General features: G+C 44.4%; 2 protein-coding genes across 3 annotated transcripts in view; both read right to left on the minus strand.

The window, feature by feature from the left end:
- CEMIP (cell migration inducing hyaluronidase 1) overlaps positions 1–18,614 on the minus strand; it is a 219,752-nt gene that overhangs the window by 136,032 nt on the left and 65,106 nt on the right. The window lies entirely within an intron of this gene.
- The window catches only part of LOC149454359 (cell surface hyaluronidase CEMIP2-like), a 192,212-nt gene that overhangs the window by 16,047 nt on the left and 157,551 nt on the right, over positions 1–18,614 (minus strand). For both annotated transcript variants that reach the window (XM_089687637.1, XM_089687638.1), the window contains exon 19: positions 17,275–17,483. In XM_089687637.1, the coding sequence (XP_089543763.1) occupies positions 17,275–17,483 (209 nt within the window). The remainder of the gene's footprint in view (positions 1–17,274; positions 17,484–18,614) is intronic.

Raw genomic sequence — 18,614 nt, forward strand, 5'->3', positions numbered from 1 at the left:
AAATTTCAGCAAAAGGTTAGAGCAACCATTCTAAACCAGGGTTCCTCTAGAGGTGGCTTGGGGTTCCTCAAGCTGTGGCTGACTGACATCCCATTTGATGGTGCCTGCATAGTTCCAGAGCTAACGCCACTTGACAGAGCCAGCTGCAGGAAACCAACAATATTTTCAGGTGTCTGTAAGGGTGGCATTGTGACCACTATTGTAAGTGGAGCATTCGCTAAAGCTAAAGTGTTCTGGAGAAAAGAGGCGTCACTGTTCAGAATGCCTAACAAGGTACCAGGCACTGCTGGCATTTACTGGTCCCAAATCTGCCCTTGTAAATAGCAAAATCCATAGTTGAGGGTTTTGAGCAGTATTTTGGAAGAGTTTGTGATCTGCTGTACTAAGTGCAGTCTACTCAGACGTACAGATTGGTGACTGATTTTTGCCAAGTCAGGGTCTCCCCAGAGGCTGACTCTCCTGCCCTACTTGATGAGAACATCTGAATCTATCTATATCATGTTTAGGATGTACTGTTTGGTAAACACAGTTCTGTCCGGTATCCATTTTACAGCCCCCCCACTAGCCCCAGATGACTCGCACAAATAATAAAAATGTCCTTTGAAATTGCATATATTCTATGTGAATGGGGGCAAAATTAGGCTAAATTTGTTTTTTTCTGTAGGTCCAATGTGTGAATGAAGAAAATAGAGAATTAGGCCAATACATGGAACAGATGATCCTAGGAAATAAATACTTATTTCCTATGATCATCAGCTCTATCTAGTGTACATAATAGGGCATTTTCCTGATTAAAACATTCAACCTGGAGAGAAAATAGCCCAGTAACATTCAATTTTTGCCCAGGATGCACAGAAAAAATGTACATGCAGTTTGCCAGGATGAACAACTCTACATGGTTTTTAGAAACACACCCCCAATGCCTTCTGCTTTTTTTGTCCCTCTGATTTTCTTAACTGATAAAACACTAACAGTCAATTCACACTACATGCATTTCAGTTGCTTTTTTTCTGCATCCAAAACACACAGAAAGTAGGTTATATGGTTGTCAGTGTCATAGTTCACATCAGTGCTTGCAGTTCCAGTGTGTTCCGGATGCAGAAAAAAAGGAGAACAGGCTGCATTTTTTCTGCACAGAACTGTACTGGCATGTGCTAAAATGCATCGAAAATGCACCGGAATGCACCAAAAACGCACTGGAATGCACATGTCCCTATTTAAATTGAAGAAAAAGAGAGGGGAAAAGATGAGCTGGAACACATCAAAAATGCACCGGAACGCATCAAAAACACATAAAAAATACACCAAAACGTGTATGCAGAAATGCATCCGGAATGCATCTGGACTGCGTTTCTATGGTGTGAACCGACCCATCATGTTGTCATCTGCAAATCAATTTGAGTTCACAAAAGACTAAAATCTCCACACAGACATTCACAGGTGAAAACTAAGCAGCTGATTTATAAACACCAGAATTGCAATGGGGCTGATTTGCTAAAGACAAATATACTTTGCACTGAAAGTGCAGTTGCTCCAGAGCTAAGTAAATGAGCTGTTGCTCAACGGACAAAAAACAGATGTTAGTGGACGACATCCGCTTGCATCCGATACACTAACATTGGTTCTTCTGCAAATTAGCATATATAGATTTTTTTTATTTTCAATAAAACAATAATAAAAAAATAATAATTTTAATAATAATAATAAAATAATAATAACAAAACAATAATAAAAAATTTTAAAAACGCAAAAATCACAAGAAAGACACAGGAACACACAGGAAGACCACTGTGATGTACACTGAGTCATTCACTGGGACTGCAAAGCAGCATGGGAAGCACAATGCATGCTGGGTTAGAGCAAATTGTCTTGAGAAATTTCCATGATTCATGAAAAAAAAGGATGAAAACTGGATGTAAATGGATCGCAATCAGCTCAAAAACGGATGTAAATGGATGTAAAAGAATCAACAACAGATGCAAACGGATCAACAACGGATGTAAACAGATATGAAAATGGAGGTAAAAAGTGAAGTCTTGATCCTGATGAAAAAAACGGAACGCCTGTGTGAAATGACCCTATAGATATGTGTAGATGTGCCGTCCTGAGAAGGCAAACAGCAAGCTCAGTTCTCACCCCTGACCCAGTGACCCAGGTGTCACTGGAACATGAACACGGAAAGGTTTCTTCACAGTGAAAGCTGTGAAAATGTGGAATAAACTCCCTCAAGAGTTGGTTCTGGCCAGCTCAGTTGATTGCTTTAAAAAAGTCCTGGATTCTTTCTTAGATACACAGAATATAACTGGATACTAACATTTAAAGGCAAAGTTGATCCAGGGAATATCTGATTGCCTCTCGGAGGGTCAGGAAGGATTTTTTTCCCTGCAGGAGCAAATTGGATCATGCTTTGCTGGGTTTTTTGCCTTCCTCTGGATCAACTGTGGGTATAGGATTATAACTTTTATTTATTTATTTATTTTAATGGTTGAACTGGATGGACTTTTGTATTTTTTCAGCCAGACTAACTATATAACTATGAAGTGAAGGGAAATCTCTCCACTGAGGAACAATAGAAACCAACAGAGTATTTAAACCATCCCTACTAGCTAAAAAAAGAAAAATAATTGGTGAGAGAATCCCTTTAATAGCCATTTTTGTCTTAATGGGTTCCCCTTGAAATAATACGATGAAAACGAATAAAATAAAGAACGTGTGCAATAAAATTACTAGTACTAATCTATGCCTGGGTGGAGGCAGACATTGCTGCAACAAGCTTGGGCAGTGCCAGCTGAGAGGGGAAGAAGATTGGCACCATTTCACACAACAGATGATGAGAGATATTTTATCCAAATAATCCTCAACAAAAACACGGATTATTCTATTGAAAACAAATAGACTGCGGTATTGAAAGGAGGACAGGATCTGCTGTATATGCAGGACTATTTTTTAGTTATACAGACAAATGAACTAGATAAAGGAGTGATGGTGTTATGCTTCCTGAACTGTAAAGAATCCTGTAATGCCACCCATAGACTGAATTTTGGCCGATTCTTGCTGAATCAGCCAAAGTTTGAGCTGTGGGTGGCCCTGCAAGCAACGATGGGCTCAAGAAAAGTCAATTTAAAGATGCAGCCAACAATCGGCAGTGCAGCTGTACTGAAGTAGCTGTGGGTGCCATGATTGCCTGAATACAATATCCAGCAGTGGAGATTCTTCTAAAGTGGTTGTAAAGGTAAATTTTGTTCTTGCCACTTGCTATGGGGGGCACTCGTGCATGCTCACTCCCAAGCCCCTCTGTGCGTGTCCATAAGGCTCACAAAGTGCAGCTTGGCCCCACCCCCTGCTCCCTCAATCCCTGGTTGTGATTGACAGCAATGGCTCCCACTGCTGTGTCCCTGCCAATGAGGAGAGAGAGACCTGGGAAAGCCTTTGCTCTCCTGCACATCACTGGATCAAGATCGGGCTCAGATAAGTATTAGGGGGGCTGGGGGGAGTTGCACACTGAAGTTTTTTTACCTTCATGCATAGAATGCATGAAGATAAAAAAAATCTTCAGCCTTTAGAAACACTTTAATGTAAAACCAAGCCCTCAGCATTTTTTAGTTTTACATATTCAGCACAAAAAGATAAATATTCCTCATGTTACAAACTTTCAGTGCTACTGGCTCCTGAAGTCAACAATGTAGGGGTAAGGAGAGTGACACATTCCCCTCCAAGCAAGCAATACTCCCCCACACTTTACCCTTTCAGCAAAAAATCCCGCTCCCTCCCCTCAAAAAAACAAAGCACTAATTTACACCAGCTCTCACCTCTCACCAATGCCCCCCAACTCCCAGCTCTCTCACACTCACCAATGCCCCCAACTCTCTCACCAATTCCTCCCAGCACTTTCACAAATGCCCCCTGCTCTCTCACCTCTCAAAAAAGCCCCCCAGCTCTCTCACCAATGCCCCATCCAGCTCTCTCACCAATGCCCCCCCCAGCTCTCTCACCAATGCCACCCCACCTCTCTCACCAATGCCCCGCCCAGCTCTTTCACCAATGCCCCTTCAAGCTCTCTCACCAACAATGCCCCCCCCCCCAGCACTCTGACCAATTCCCCCCACAGTTCTCTCACCAATGCCCCCCAGTCTCTCAATTCCCCCAAACTCTCTCACCAATGCCCCCCCCCCCCCAGCTCTCTCACCAATGTCACCCCACCTCTCTCACCAATGCCCCGCCCAGCTCTTTCACCAATGCCCCTCCAAGCTCTCTCACCAACAATGCCCCCCCCAGCACTCTGACCAATTCCCCCCACAGTTCTCTGACCAATGCCCCCCAGCTCTCTCAATTCCCCCAAACTCTCTCACCAATACCCCCATAGCTCTCTCACCAATGCACCCCCCAGCTCTCTTACCTATTACCCCCCAGCTCTCTCATCAATCCCCCCCAGCTCTCTCACCAATGCTCCTCAAGCACTCTCACCTCTATCCCCCAGCCCTCTCACCATTCCCCCACCCTCAGCTCTTAGCAATCCCCCCCTCAACTCTCTCACCAATGCCCCCCAGCTCTCTCACCAATGCCCCTCCTAGCTCTCTCACTAAAGCCCCCCAGCTCTCTTACCAATGCCCTCACTCCCCCCAGCTCTCTCAGCAATTCCACCATAGTTCTCTTACCAATGCCTCCCCAGCTCTCTCACCAATGCCCCTCCAAGCTCTCTCACTAAAGCCCCCCAGCTCTCTTACCAATGTCCCCCCCAGCACTCTCACCAATTCCCCCATACTTCTCTCACCAATGACTCCCCAGCTCTCTCACCAGTGCCCCCCCAGCTCTCTCACCACTGTCCCCCCACCTCTCTCACCAATCCCCTCCAAGCTCGCTCACCAATGCCTCCCCAGCTCTTTCACTAATGCCTCCCCAGCTATCTCACCAGTGCCCCCCAGCTCTCTCACAAATTCCCCCATAGTTCTCTCACCAATGCCCCCCCAGCTCTCTCACCAATACCCCCTCCAGCTCTCTCACCAATGCCCCCCAGCTCTCTCACCAATACCCCCCCCAGCTCTCTCATCAATGCCCCCCCAGCTATCTCACCAATGCTCCCATAGTTCTCTCACCAATGCCCCCCCAGCAGTCTCAATAATGCCCCCTCCAGAACTCTCACCAATGCCCCCACCAGCTCTCTCACCAATGTCTCCATAGCTCTCTCACCAATACCCCCCCCCCAGCTTTCTTACCAATGCACTCCCCAGCTCTCTTACCAATGCCCCCGCCCTAGCTCTCATACCTATGCCCCCACTGCTCTCTCACCAATGCCCCCCCAGCTCTCTCACTAGTGCCCCCCCAACTCTCTAATCCCCCCACAGCTTTGTCACAAATACAGAATGCTATGACATTGCATTGCTGTGCTTTTTTTTTCAGCACAGTGCCGCTGACTGAGCTCCGACTGCCAGAACTGTACCACAGAGCCAAGGAGGAGTTTCACAGACCTTCACTCGGCTCCATGCTACAGTCTTAACAGTCAGGGAAAGAAGCCTCCTTGGAATCCCCAAATTACAAAAACTCAAAACAATGCGAGCGGTTGTGGCGCTGGGGCCTGGGGCACCCACGAGCAAATGTGGGGCATGTGCGCTGGGTACCTGGTGCTAGCACACAAACTGGTGGAGGAAGCAAGTGGGACAAGCTGAAAAGTACAGGGCTCCAAGACTCCTCCTATCAGGCAGCAGCTGTTGAGAGGCAGAAAGCGGGAGCCGAAGGCAGGGGCAAAGCTGGGAAGTGGCCTGCAAACTGTGTCATCGGTTGCTAAGATGCTGGCAGTCCTAGCAACCAATGACTGCATTGAAGATTGAGAAGGAACTGGGGGAGCAGATATTGCCAGCAAGCTCTGCTAACGGGAATCTTTACTTAATTCTGTGTATGAGAGAACACATTGCACCCATTGAGGACACCAATACAGAGTGGTGATCCGTGGGACCCCGGGACTTATGTGAAGTTTTGGGATGGTCCCACGGAATCTGGATGGAGTTTTGTCTTTTTTCAGCCAGACAAACTATGTAACTATGGGATGGTTGGGAGGTATGTAAACTGCCAACTACCTTTTTTTCATCAGCAGTATATAGCAGTCTTGTGACTTCTATCAGTGTCCAGCCGAGCACTGGTTAATCTTGTAGGAGGAGTTTGCATTCCCTCTGACTATCTTATGAGGCTGCACCTCCCTGACCCTTTGTTTGGACAGTGCTGATTGGCTCTGTGCTGATCACATGCACCCCCCCCCCCCCCAAAAAAAAAAAAAAAAAAAAACTCTCAAGCAATACACACCAAACTGAGCATGTGCAGAGTGCATCCTAGAGCTCTGCACTATCAGCAGATGGATTGGGGACATTAGAAGAAGGGGAGAATCAGAAAAACAGCCTTTTTACACAATGCGGAGGATTAACCCCTTATATTCCATAGTGAATATAACAAGCAAGCTTTACTGCATATTATTATTATTATTATACAGTATTTATATAGCGCCAAAGGGTATGCTCAGCGCTGTACAGTAGCAGGGGGACAGAACATGAGACAAGACAGTAACAATACAATACACGAGGGGTTCGAGGGCCCTGCTCTTTCGAGCTTACAATCTAGGAGATACAGACTGATTTTACTGTTGTGGGTTTAGTAACACTTTAAGTAAAAGTTTTGGCTCAGTTTGCACTCAGAGGAGTTTTTGGGCCGATAAACACAATTCATAACAAGTCTCCTGAGTCTGTCAATGCTGTCTATAATGTCCAATAACTCTAGAACTTAGGTCATATACTGCATTTCAACAGGAGTATAAGTGAAGTAATACTCCATCCTGGAACACACTCCCTGTGCAGATGAAATGGAGAGATCTCCTGTAAAAATGTTTTATCTGCAATGCATCAAAATGACGATGAACATATATCCAGGTGACAGCTAAGTGGACACAAGCGCTCCGACTTCAGGACATTCCCCATAGAGAACTGCCTGGGGCTACATTACTGCAGTAGTGAGAGCTCGGGAGCAATCCAGGATAACAATCAGCTTCATACACGGCCAAGAAAATTCCAAAATCTGGAAGAAATTCCATTGCTGAAAAGTAGCCAGACCTTAAATGTTCGCCTCTCTCTAGCTGGTTTTTAATTATTAATCTGTATTTCTGTTAAGTAGGGAGTTATTATAGCGGTAGAGAGCAAAGGTGTGTGTGCTAATCACGGTCTCAGGGGGCGCTATGAACACAAGATCTCCCCGCTCTGTAATACCGGATGAATAAGATGTATTCTTCTCCCGTATTCCTGTTATGACCAGGGGGTACCTCCTGGACTGATCAACGTGCCTTAACCCGGGAAGACTGGGGGAGGTCATCTACTGAGAAATGCACGAAATAATCCCAGCTTATACTTATTTTTATCTTTTAAAGGAAGTTAATTATTTTATCACTTTACGAGAATCACCAGTAATCTTCACACACCAATTAAAGTTAATTGGAAACAGGACTTCCAGATAAGCCTGACTAACCAAATTTTTTTCTCAAGGCTGAAATGGGAAAAGACACATCGTTTATAGGGAATCACTGGATTTTGATGTGTAGCTGACCTCCAACAACTGTCAGTTTGCCCCATATTGACACTATGACCATTCAGCGTTAGAGCATTTTTACAGTTAAAAAACTCCTCTAGAAGCCCACTAGTCCTTTTTTTTTTTCCCAGCCAAAAAACGTTGATTACAGTCTGTGTGTGTATGGACACATAGGATAACATGCTGGGGGGTTTACTGGCTGTAGAAAAAAATGTCAAAAGCCAAAAACAGCCGCTGTAAAAACATCCCGTGTGCATGAGGACTTAAAGCAGAGCTCCACCCAAAAGGGGAAGTTCTGCTTTAAAGATTGGTCCCCCACTCCCTATTAAGGATTGGCACCTTTGGGGAGCGGGTACCAGAAATTGACAGGTACCCGCTCACACTTCCGTTGCGATCACCTGGGCGATCAGAAGCGGAAGTTGTCCTCCTTCCCCGTAGTCTTGTGGGACACGTGACAGGTCCCAGGAGACTACGTGACCATTCATGAAGCGCAGAGCTACTCATGCATGCGCAGTGGGTACCCGGCTGTGAAGCCGCAATCTATCACAGCCGGGTGCCCACACTGAAGATGCCGGCCTCCTGGAACACCAGACAGCCGGTGAAACAGGTTGCGGGGGACACACCACGGGATCGTAAGACAGGTGAGAGGCTGTTTCTTAAAAGTCAGCAGCTACAGTTTTTGTAGCTGCTGACTTTTATTTTTTGACAGGGTGAGTGGAACTCCGCTTTAAGGATTAATGCACATTGGGCATTTAGGCTCCGTTCACAGCTGTGCAGTTTGCTTTTTGTCCGTTTTGCAGTGCTTTTTTGCAGTTTGTTTTGCGTTTTTCTACACACGATTTTGCCGCGTTTCATATTTTGTTCCGTTTTTTTCTTTTTTTTTTCTTAAAGTGGAATTTTTTTTTCTGCTGGGCAGAATAAAAATGCAAAATGCAAATCGTGGCAAAAACGCACTACCATGCAATTCAGCAGATTCTCTATTGGACTCTATTGTAGCAAAAATGCTGCTTTTTGCTTTTAAAAAAGTCCCTGACCCATTTTCAAAAATGCAGCAGCTCAAAAAAGCGTAGATGTGAACATCATCCATAGGAAACCATGTTAAATGGACTGCAGTGCGTTTCTGCAAAAAGCACTACAAAACACATTGGCGTGAACGGAGCCTAAGTCCCAATGCATGAGGGTGTTTAGCTGTGGGCACAGGTGTTGGCAGCCTATCAAATTCTATGTGAGGCTGACATCTGCTGGGCTGGACAGTAAACCTAACGGTTCTTATGTTTGGAGCATTATGCATCCAGACATGAAGGATCAAAACGCAAGCAGGCTGCATTCTGGGAATTTGCTAGGTGCCCCTTCCAGCCCCGTCCAGCTTCAGCTGGTGACTTTAATTTAATCCCATGCACATGTATCTATACATAATATACTAGGTTCACATCTGTGCGGGTGGTGCCGCTGCGGATCTGCATGAAAATCCATGCAGCCGCACCACCCGCACAGAAGAATGCGGACCCGCGGGTGGGTGCCATTAATTCTAATGGCACGCAGTCCACACTGGAAAACACAACCGTACTGGGAACCGAGGTTCCCGTGCTGGCTGCGTTTTCAAAAGAAGTGCAGGAACTTTTTCCCCACGTGTCACGGGGCATGGGAGTCCATTCAAATGAATGGGCTCTCGTGCCCGTGCAAGACGCGGCCCGCAGAGCCGCATAGATGTGAACCAGGGCTAAGTATTCAAGAGCACCAAAGCGAACTGCCAATATTTCTGGACAGCTTGGTCTGTTGAAGCTGACCTGTCTTCAGTGTGTATCTCTAGTATACCTACCTTTACCCCCGGTTCACATCTCTGCGGCCATGCAGGTCACGTTTTGCACGGGCACGAGAGCCCATTCATTTGAATGGACTCCCGTACCCTTGACACGCAGGAAAAGAAGTTCCTGCACTGCTTTGGAAAACGCAGCCCGCACGGGAACCTCGATTCCCAGTACGGTTGTGTTTTCCAGTGCGGGCGGCGTGCCATTAGAACTAATGGCACCCGCCCGCGGTTCCGCAATTCTCTGTGCAGGTAGTGCGGCTGCATGGATTTTTGTGTGGATCCGCAGTGGCACCACCTGCACAGATGTGAACCTAGGGTTAAGCGACCCGCTTGGCCCATCCATGTGGTCTATACAACCCCCACCCCCCCAGAGTTTACACCCTGTCGCCTCCCCCGCTTCCTTTCTTTCCTTTCTCTTTCTGTTTTCTTCCTTCCTTATAATAAGTATACTCTCTCTGGAAACTCCCTGTCATGGTTGGTCTTTGCTGGTGCCCAAAGCTCCGGGCCATCGTAGCCTCGAGATTTTGGATTGTTAAATTTTGCTTCCCTTTTTTGTCATTAGTTTTTCTTCTTTAACCGGGTTCATTTTGTCCCCCCGCGTGGGCGATTCTGCGGTTATACTTCTCAAAATTCAATAAAAGATATTGAACAAGAAAAGTCTAATTATAACTATTCCTAAAAAATCTCCTTTCCCCTCCTTCTACCTATCCTGCCTAATCTGTATGGAAAAGTTCTGTATATTTACTTACTTATATTTTAGTCTGTTCCGGTGCGGACATGTGATCCCGCAACTCTGGCTCCCTGTAAGGAAGCGCTCGACCAAGGCTGTGTATTCCCGGAGCAGTGATTTATGGCATTCCCTCCTCTCACATGCAACAGGGGAGCCATAGCTGTGTCAATGGGCAGCTGCTGCAGGGGAGAGGAGAAATTACTGACAACAGATGGGCCATGGGAGCCTATGGGTGATGTCACAGCTCCAGGAATTCACAGCTGTTGGCAATCACTCCCCTACACAGAGCTGTAGAAGACTGAAAATAGGTAAGGACACAGGTCTTCTTTTTTATAGAGGTTAGGCAGGATCGGTAGGAGGAGGGGGAAGGGAACATTTTTAAGAATCGTTATAGTTAGGGGTTTCTTCCACTTTAAAGTAGAATTCCTGTCTAGAACTAAGTAGAATTAAAATGCCCCCCTCCCCCCACCTATGCTGACTAATCTGTGTAAAAAAAATGGGTTTACTTACCTAATTTAGGCCTGCTCCGGTCCAGTGACATGATCCCCTGTGTCAGGCATTAGCAGCTGCAGGGGAGAGGAGAGAGAGCTTTACAACAGCTGGGTAATCCAGGAGGACGTCACCCATAGGCTCTATTGTCCCAGCCATTGTCGGCACTCCCTCCCCTATTCTGTGGCCTCTGCTGACTGACACAGGATCATGTGACCGGAGCAGGCTGAAAATAGGTAAGTATACACATTTTTTTACATAGGTTAATCGGCATAGGTAGCAGGAAGAGGGCATGGGTCATTTTTAAGGCTAGTTAGTATTAGGGCAGAAATTCTACTTTAAAAGAAGTTGAAAGATAACGGACTTACTGGATGACTACCAGGTGAAAGTAAAGGAATAGGAAAAAAAGAAAACTAATGCAGCCACTACATCTATCAATTAGTAAGCTGCAATACATTACATTTTTTTGTTTTTAGATTTTTTAATGCTTTAACCACTGCAAGATTAAAGCGGAGTTCCACTCACTCATGATCCCACATTGCCCCAGCCGTTTCACCGGTCATCCTGTATTCCAGGCGCTGGCATCTTCAGTGTGGGCACCCGGCTGTGACAGCTTACGGCTTCATAGCCGGGAGCCCACTGCGCATGCATGAGCAGTGCTGTGTTTCCTGACTGGTCCCGTAGTCTTCTGGGACCTGTCACGTGTCCCAAAAGACTACAGGGAGGGAGGGGGGGTACAATTTCCGTTTCTAATTGCCTAGGCGATCGCAGCAGAAGTGGGAGCGGGTACCTGTCAAATTCGGGTACTACACCCCCCCCCCGCTCCCCAAAGGTGCCGATCCTTAATGGGGAGCGGGGGGACCAATCTTTAAAGCGGAACTTCCCCTTTTGGGTGCAACTCCGCTTTAAGTCCTCATGCACACTGGATGTTTTTACAGCGGCTGTTTTTGGCTTTTGACATTTTTTTTCTACAGCAAGTTAACCCCCCAGCATGTTATCCTATGTGTTCATGCACACAGACTGTAATCAACGTTTTTTGGCTGGGACATTTCAAAACGCGGTAAAACGCAGCAAACCAGAGTTTTTGCACTTTTTTTGACCAACACGTGATGACGCCGCTAAATGCGGCAAAACGCCACTGAACGCCAATACAAAAACACTATAAAAAAAGCTGAAAAACATTTTTAATGTGACTTTACACAGCTAATGTTACCAGCGTTATCAAAAGTCCCGTGTGCATGAGGACTAAATGTGTATGAGGATGGCACAGCTGAACAGCTCGCACAATGTTCTGTTCATTAGTCTAGGTTCACACCTGTGCAGGTTGCGTTTGAGCCGTTTCTGCACTGCATTGCGCTACATTTTGCATTTTTGCACTTGCGATTTTTGTGCGTTTTTGCCACGTTTTTGATGCATTTTGCATTTTCTTTTTCCATTTTTTTCTTGTTGCTAGGCAGATTTAAAATGCAAAACGCATCAAAACAGCGGCAAAACTGCAATAAATGCTTTTCTGCAGCGTTTCCATTGAAGTCTATAGCAACAAAAAGTCAACTTTTTGCGTTCCAAAAAGTCCCTTTCCAAAAAACGCACCGGGTGAAAACGCACAGGTGTGAACCTGTCCTATAGGAAACCATGTTAAATGGACTGTACTGCATTTCTGCAAAACGCATCAAAAAACGCTTAGGTGTGAACCTAGGGTGACACAAGGAATGGATAACATGCTGCCTAACGTCAGTAAATATCCAAATATTCATTTTAGCAGCCTGGAGTATGAAAAGGGCACAGATGCTTCCCATCAGCCTCACATGGCATTGAAACCACCGACACAACAATGTGATAGAATTTAACGTTTCAGAAACAAACGCGGAACAAACAAGCTCTAACTTGCATCCAATTACCTTAATAATAAAAACAATTTTCCTAAAAGAATGAGACCATTTTCCTTCACGCCTCTACACAAGAGAAACAAATGACTCATCACGTCAACCCACAAAGTCACATATATGATTTGGGTCAGATATGGAGATACACGCTGACACAAGATTTCATCAGAAAATGCGTACAGCGACTTGATTATAATGTGCTGACACCATGACAGGTCGGTGTCACTGAAGGGTACATTTATGTGTCACTTGGGACGGTAATGAGAAGTACCTCTACTAACAAAGCCCCGACACCTGACGAGCCGGTCTACACACAGCTATACTCCATATGATATAACAGGGAACCCATTATAGGGCTTAGGTAAGAGCAGGGGCGGACTGACAACTCATGGTGCCCCCGGGCAATAGGGGCTCATGGGCCCCTGTGTCCTTGCCCAAACTCAAAAAAGCCTATGAAAAAGGTACCAGGGGCATCTCATGGGGCCCCCTACTGACTCCGGGCCCTCGGGCAGTGCCCGAGTTTCCAAATGGTCAGTCCGCACCTGGGTAAGAGTGCGCCTATTGGCTCTGGCTCTGCAAGCCCATTGTTAGTCCTCATGTTAGTCCTCATGCACACGGGACATTTTGATAACTCTGGTAACGTTAGCTGTGTAGATTCAAGTTAAAAACCTGAGTTTTTCAGCTTTTTTCAGCGTTTTGCATTAGCGTTTAGTGGCGTTTTGCCGCGTTTAGCTGCATTTTTCCATGTTTACGTTTTTTAGTGTTTTTTTACCCCCCCCCCCAAAATGATTTATTTTGGTAAAAAGTCCAAAAATGCCGGTTTGCGGCTTTTTATCGCATTTTGCCATGTTTTACAGTGTAAGTCTTCATGCACACTTCATGTTTTTACAGCGGCTGTTTTGGGCTTTTGATGTTTTTTTCTACAGCTAGAAAACCCCCCAGCATGGTATCCTATGTGTCCATACACACAGACTGTAATCAACATTTTTTGGCTAGGACATTTTTTGGCTGGAAAAAAGCCCAGAGCTACTGGGTTTCTAGAGTAGTTTTTTAGCTGTAAAAACACAGCAAAACGTGGTAAAACGCTGCAAACCTGCATTTTTGGACGTTTGACCCTCCCCCCCCCAAAAAACTTTTTTTTTAGTAAAAAAAAAAACAATAACAACCACTAAAAATATATGTTTTTAAAATATATTCTTCAAATTATAAAAAAGTCATTTTAACATATATTGTTACATATATTTGTAAATGCATTCCAAAAATATATATATATTTTCCTTTTTTTTTTAAATATATTGAATATGGCCAAAATTGTAGCATTTCAAATATGTGACAATATATTTGGGAAGAATATTTTTAAAATATATTTCAAATATATATATATATATATATATATATATGTATATTTACTTATTTATATGTAAAGTGCTACGTAAATTGATGGCGCTTTATAAGTACCTGAAATAAAAATATGAAAGCTGTTATTTTTAGTGCGTTATTGTGAGTTGTTGCATGGGTAGAGTACTAAAAAGTTAAATTATGTGTTTCAGTTGTGATCACTAAATATCATGACATGAGATCAAAAGACCATTGCAGCAAATAGACCGTTCACTTTGCAAGAGGATTTTCCCCAGTGTATAGTGAATGAGGTGAAGCTCTGTCGAGTTTAATCATCCAATCATGTGCAAGCAAAAATGCTGTTTTATTTTAGTTTCCTTGCATGTGACCGGGTATTCTTGGCAAAGCAAAATGTCAACACATTCATTAATCTTTGGGGTAAATTCCCTTGCAAAGTGCACAGCCTAATTGCCTTTAGAAAATTAACCCCGAATGAGTCCTGTGCCCCGAATTCCCGTCTTCAGGGTTCAATCCCACCTTCTAGCCGGCAATCTAGCCGTACATCCATCCCTGTGTCTCCATGCTGACACTTCCCTCCCTGCATCTGTTACCGAACTTCTGCTAAAGAGCTTCCATACGCTTCTGTCTGCAATGAGTTTGTTTTGTGAAATGTGTTGGCAGCCATAACACACACTTATGGCTTGTGCTAGTGTAGGGAGTTCTGGCACTTATCAGAATTGACAGAGAACAAAGAATCCTTGCCTGGAAGCCGGTCAGACACACAGCCGCACTGTCAGCCTTGACGGAAAGCCACAGAACGCAGCTAATTATTTGTGAAGCCAAACAGGGACAGCTTATGTCTAAATTGCCTTTGTCACGTGTCGTCGGGGACTGTCACAGACCGCCAGAGCCACGCATTGAATCCAATGTGATAGACTTATGCTGTGCATGTGACACCACTAATTACTGACATATAAATGACAACCCTCGGTAACAAACACCTATAATCACCCTTCAGACTTGTTTATAGGTCCTTCTGAAGGATGCTACTGCCTCTTATTTTATCTAACATCCTTAAAATTGTATTTTCATCCTTTTTCTCCAAATGAGAGCTAGCAGAGTATGCTGTAGCACACAATAGGAATTCAAATGTTGTCCCTGTCTTAGTGTCTTAGTGTCATACAGAGCATTTTTGTACATGGGTTTAAGCACATATAGTGTTTTTTTTTGCCAGAAAAGTCTCAAAAACACAAACCAGAAGGGTTATGTACAGGAACACATAGGATAAAATTGAGCTGCTTATACAGGCGAAATGCAAAACACCTGTAGAAGCAACATTTTTAAGCCAGTTTGCAAGATTTTGGTGGTACCCTTTGCAAGGGCATTTTGCCCAGTGCTAGCTTTTATGTGCAAACAAAATTTCATGCAACCTTTAATTCCTTTTTCCCCCAAAACCTCCCTATGCATGACAGTGGAGGGGATCTACTTTAAGTGGTGCACTCAGAATCTGGAGCAGCTGTGCATAGTAACCAACCAGCTTCTAATGTCAGATCTTTCAATTAAGCTTTGACAATAAAACCTGGAAGCTGAACGGTTACTATGCAGAGCTGCACCAGATTCTGGGTGCACCAGATTTAGTAAACCTCCCCCAATGTGTCCTTATTACAATAATATGCAGTTCTCAGTCTTGTAAATACAGGCTTACTTTTTCTGATGCTCATATTATCAGCCCCCCGATCTGTCCTGCAAATGGCAGGACACACCCAGCATTGATTATGCAGCCCCGGGAACTTAGAACCCAGAAAAAAATGAACACTCCTGGCTTTATTTCCTACCCACGCATGCACAGTCCACTTTCTTTTAGTCTTGTAGAACACTGAACTACAAGAGAGAGCGAACTGCACCTGCGCAGATAGGGGTAAGAAGGCAGTAGTACTCATTTGTTAGTTTTTGGGTCTATGCATCCAGCGCTGGGTACGTCCTGCCTCCTGCAGGATGGAGAGGGGAGGACAATTATATGAGTATCTGAAAACATTAGCATTTATTCACAAAGCTGAGCACAGCACGTTAATGTATTAAGGACATTGTGATGCATATGGAAGCTTTTGGAAAAAGTAAGTAAAGGTGAATGAAACTATCTGAAACTCGCTCAGTGTATGGACAGCTTAGATTAGCATGCCTTCCCCAATAGTCATTGTGCCCCCCTTAGTAGCACTAGCAGCATCTACCTGCACTGCTCCCCGTCTCCCCTCTCCTCTGCATAACAGTAGATGCAAGTGCCTAGTAAGACAAGTATTAGAGCCTATGGCAGAATTGGCTTCAACAATTGCCTATGGGTATTTTCTGTATCGTTTCAGGTGGGCTGGAGATCAGCTAGCGCCACATCCCATATAGTAAGTATCCAACATTGTACAGTGAGGAGGGGATTTTTTGTTATTTTTTAGTTTCTCCTTGTGGCAATTATATGCAGCTATCTGTAAAGCTCCTGAAGAAGCCAAAAATTTGACGAAATGCGTCGAGTGGGAATTGTTGCCTTGTGAACTTCAAGCCATATGGAGTATCTTGGTTTAAAATTTCTTACAACTACAAATGTGATGTAGTTTTTTACATGATAATATGGCATAAAGCTTTGTATGATTTTAGTACAATATCAAATATTTGAAGTCTGTTGAGCACCTCAAAAATTCCCTCCTCTCTGTACCATGTTGGATAATTGCCTATGGGGCTCATCCTGTGTAGCCATGTGTTTACGTGCTAGCAGGATTGATATGATCATATCCTGATATTGTTAAGAGTGTGATCATATACATGTATATAAGTTATTGCCATTCAGTAAAATGATCAGTAACAGAGGGCTTTACAAATCACATTAACATAAACTTAAGTAAAATTCAAAATCTAATTCCAAGCATATATATTATAATCTAAAATGGCCATATATGTTACAATCTAATTTTACAATCTCTGTACAATTTCCTTCACAGTGACGAAAACCATGTAATATAAGGACCTTCCCAAATGGAGATGAACTCGGGTTTGGTCCAAATCCGGAAGTTACCTGTATTGCTGGGCCGATGAGCTGGGGTGGAAGGAAATTCAACCCACCACCACCACCACAGTGACATTCTTCTAGTATGTGAAAATGGCCACATTAAGTCAATGATGCCACAAGCAACCCCATTCTTGTGTAATGGGCAGTTGCAGGGTGGGGATGCCCACAGCTCATTGAGTCTGTGGGTTTGCAATCTTTCAACAGATGTGGGTGAACTGGGTTTGTCACAGATTCAGACTCTAAATCAAGCTTATTCCTATTCCTAAACTGTCATTTCAATGTGTATCCAACCAGTTAGGCCCCCTGCTGCTACTGGAAACTGTACAGTCAAATGCATGGCCAATTTAACTATAATTTGGCATAGTTGTAAAGTAAGAGCCATCTAGGAGATACAGTACAAAATCCTTAATACCTGTTGAAGTTAATCGGGTATAAGATGACCTCCTTTGGAGATGGGCCTTCCCAGCGGATAGTGTAGGGCTGCTGTAACATCACCACCGGCTGATACTGCTGATATGGTGCCCCTTTATTTACACCCACCAGCTTCAGTGGATTGGAAGGATAAGCTGCTCTGGCCACCAGTATGGTGAGGTTCTCTGGGCGCCTGGCCTGGATATACAGCTGCAAAGAAAGAGGGACGAAAAAACATGAAGAGTCAAAGCCAAGCAATCCCTAACATGTGCTTTATATAAATATTTTCCTCTAATATTTTCCCCTTAAGAAAAGTTCAGTGTCTGTAAAGAGCCACTGAGCTTAAGCCAATCTAAATATTAAAGCACAATCATAAAAAAAAATAATTTGATTATTCTTAGCTGCTTTGAAGAAGGGGGGAAGAAATTGTATCTAACATTTATAACTTTTATAGTTTTTACAAAAAGAAGGTTACAGAGAAGGCAAGGTCAAAAAGCTCCAGCAACTTCAGTCGCCAAGTGTGCTGGCACTAATTTTGTACAATAAGGGTTTATAACAAAAGCAAGGTAAGGAAACACAGTTAACATAGGTAACTACTAGCCATCTGAGGCTGAGTCTCCCACTAAACTTAGTCTGAGGAACTGCATCATGTAGAAGGTCTGCTTGGACCTGCAGTCCACTCTGAAATATATTGACTTGTCTGGACACCATCGTCAGGGACTACCGCCATTTTGGATTTACCACTATTGAACTCTACCTATGCAGGTATGCTGCGGTAGCCACAGTTAGGGTTAATTAGGGAAAGACTCTTTGCCTATTTAAACTGTTAATCTGTTATGCTGAAGTTTTACCAGTAAAGCCTTGGAAACATTGTCCTGCCTGGTCTGAAGTTATTCTAAAGGGGTGTATGAAAGTAACCGGCACACTACACATAGACATCTGAAGCTCGGGTCACTTATAGTACATTGGGATATGAATCAGTCTCTTCAGGAGTTAACATGGTACGGAGGAGATGCAAGTAGTTGCCAAAGTTAAGGAGAGATGAGTGATCAGTACAAGCAGCCTGTCGTGAAGCATGGTTCCTGTGCTAAGTGAGATATTCTAGCGAGGGGGTCGCTGCCTCGGGCCTTCTCCCCAGCGATCCGTCTCTCACAGCACTGGGAGCAGATCGGCATCACGGAAGCCCTCAGCCTAAGCCACCAGGCCTAGGAGAGCATGAGGAACAAAGTTCACACATGAGGTCCGCGCTATGTGCACAACAGGACCCCATTCTGTCACTGGGAGCGAGATGGTAGAGATACATTGGATGGGTGGAGTGGGCAAGAGCTCAGCGTGTCTCTC

Source organism: Staurois parvus, unplaced genomic scaffold (genome assembly GCF_062004578.1).
Source record: "Staurois parvus isolate SC_StPar_1 unplaced genomic scaffold, SC_StPar_1.0 ptg000432l, whole genome shotgun sequence".
Lineage (NCBI taxonomy): Eukaryota > Metazoa > Chordata > Amphibia > Anura > Ranidae > Staurois > Staurois parvus.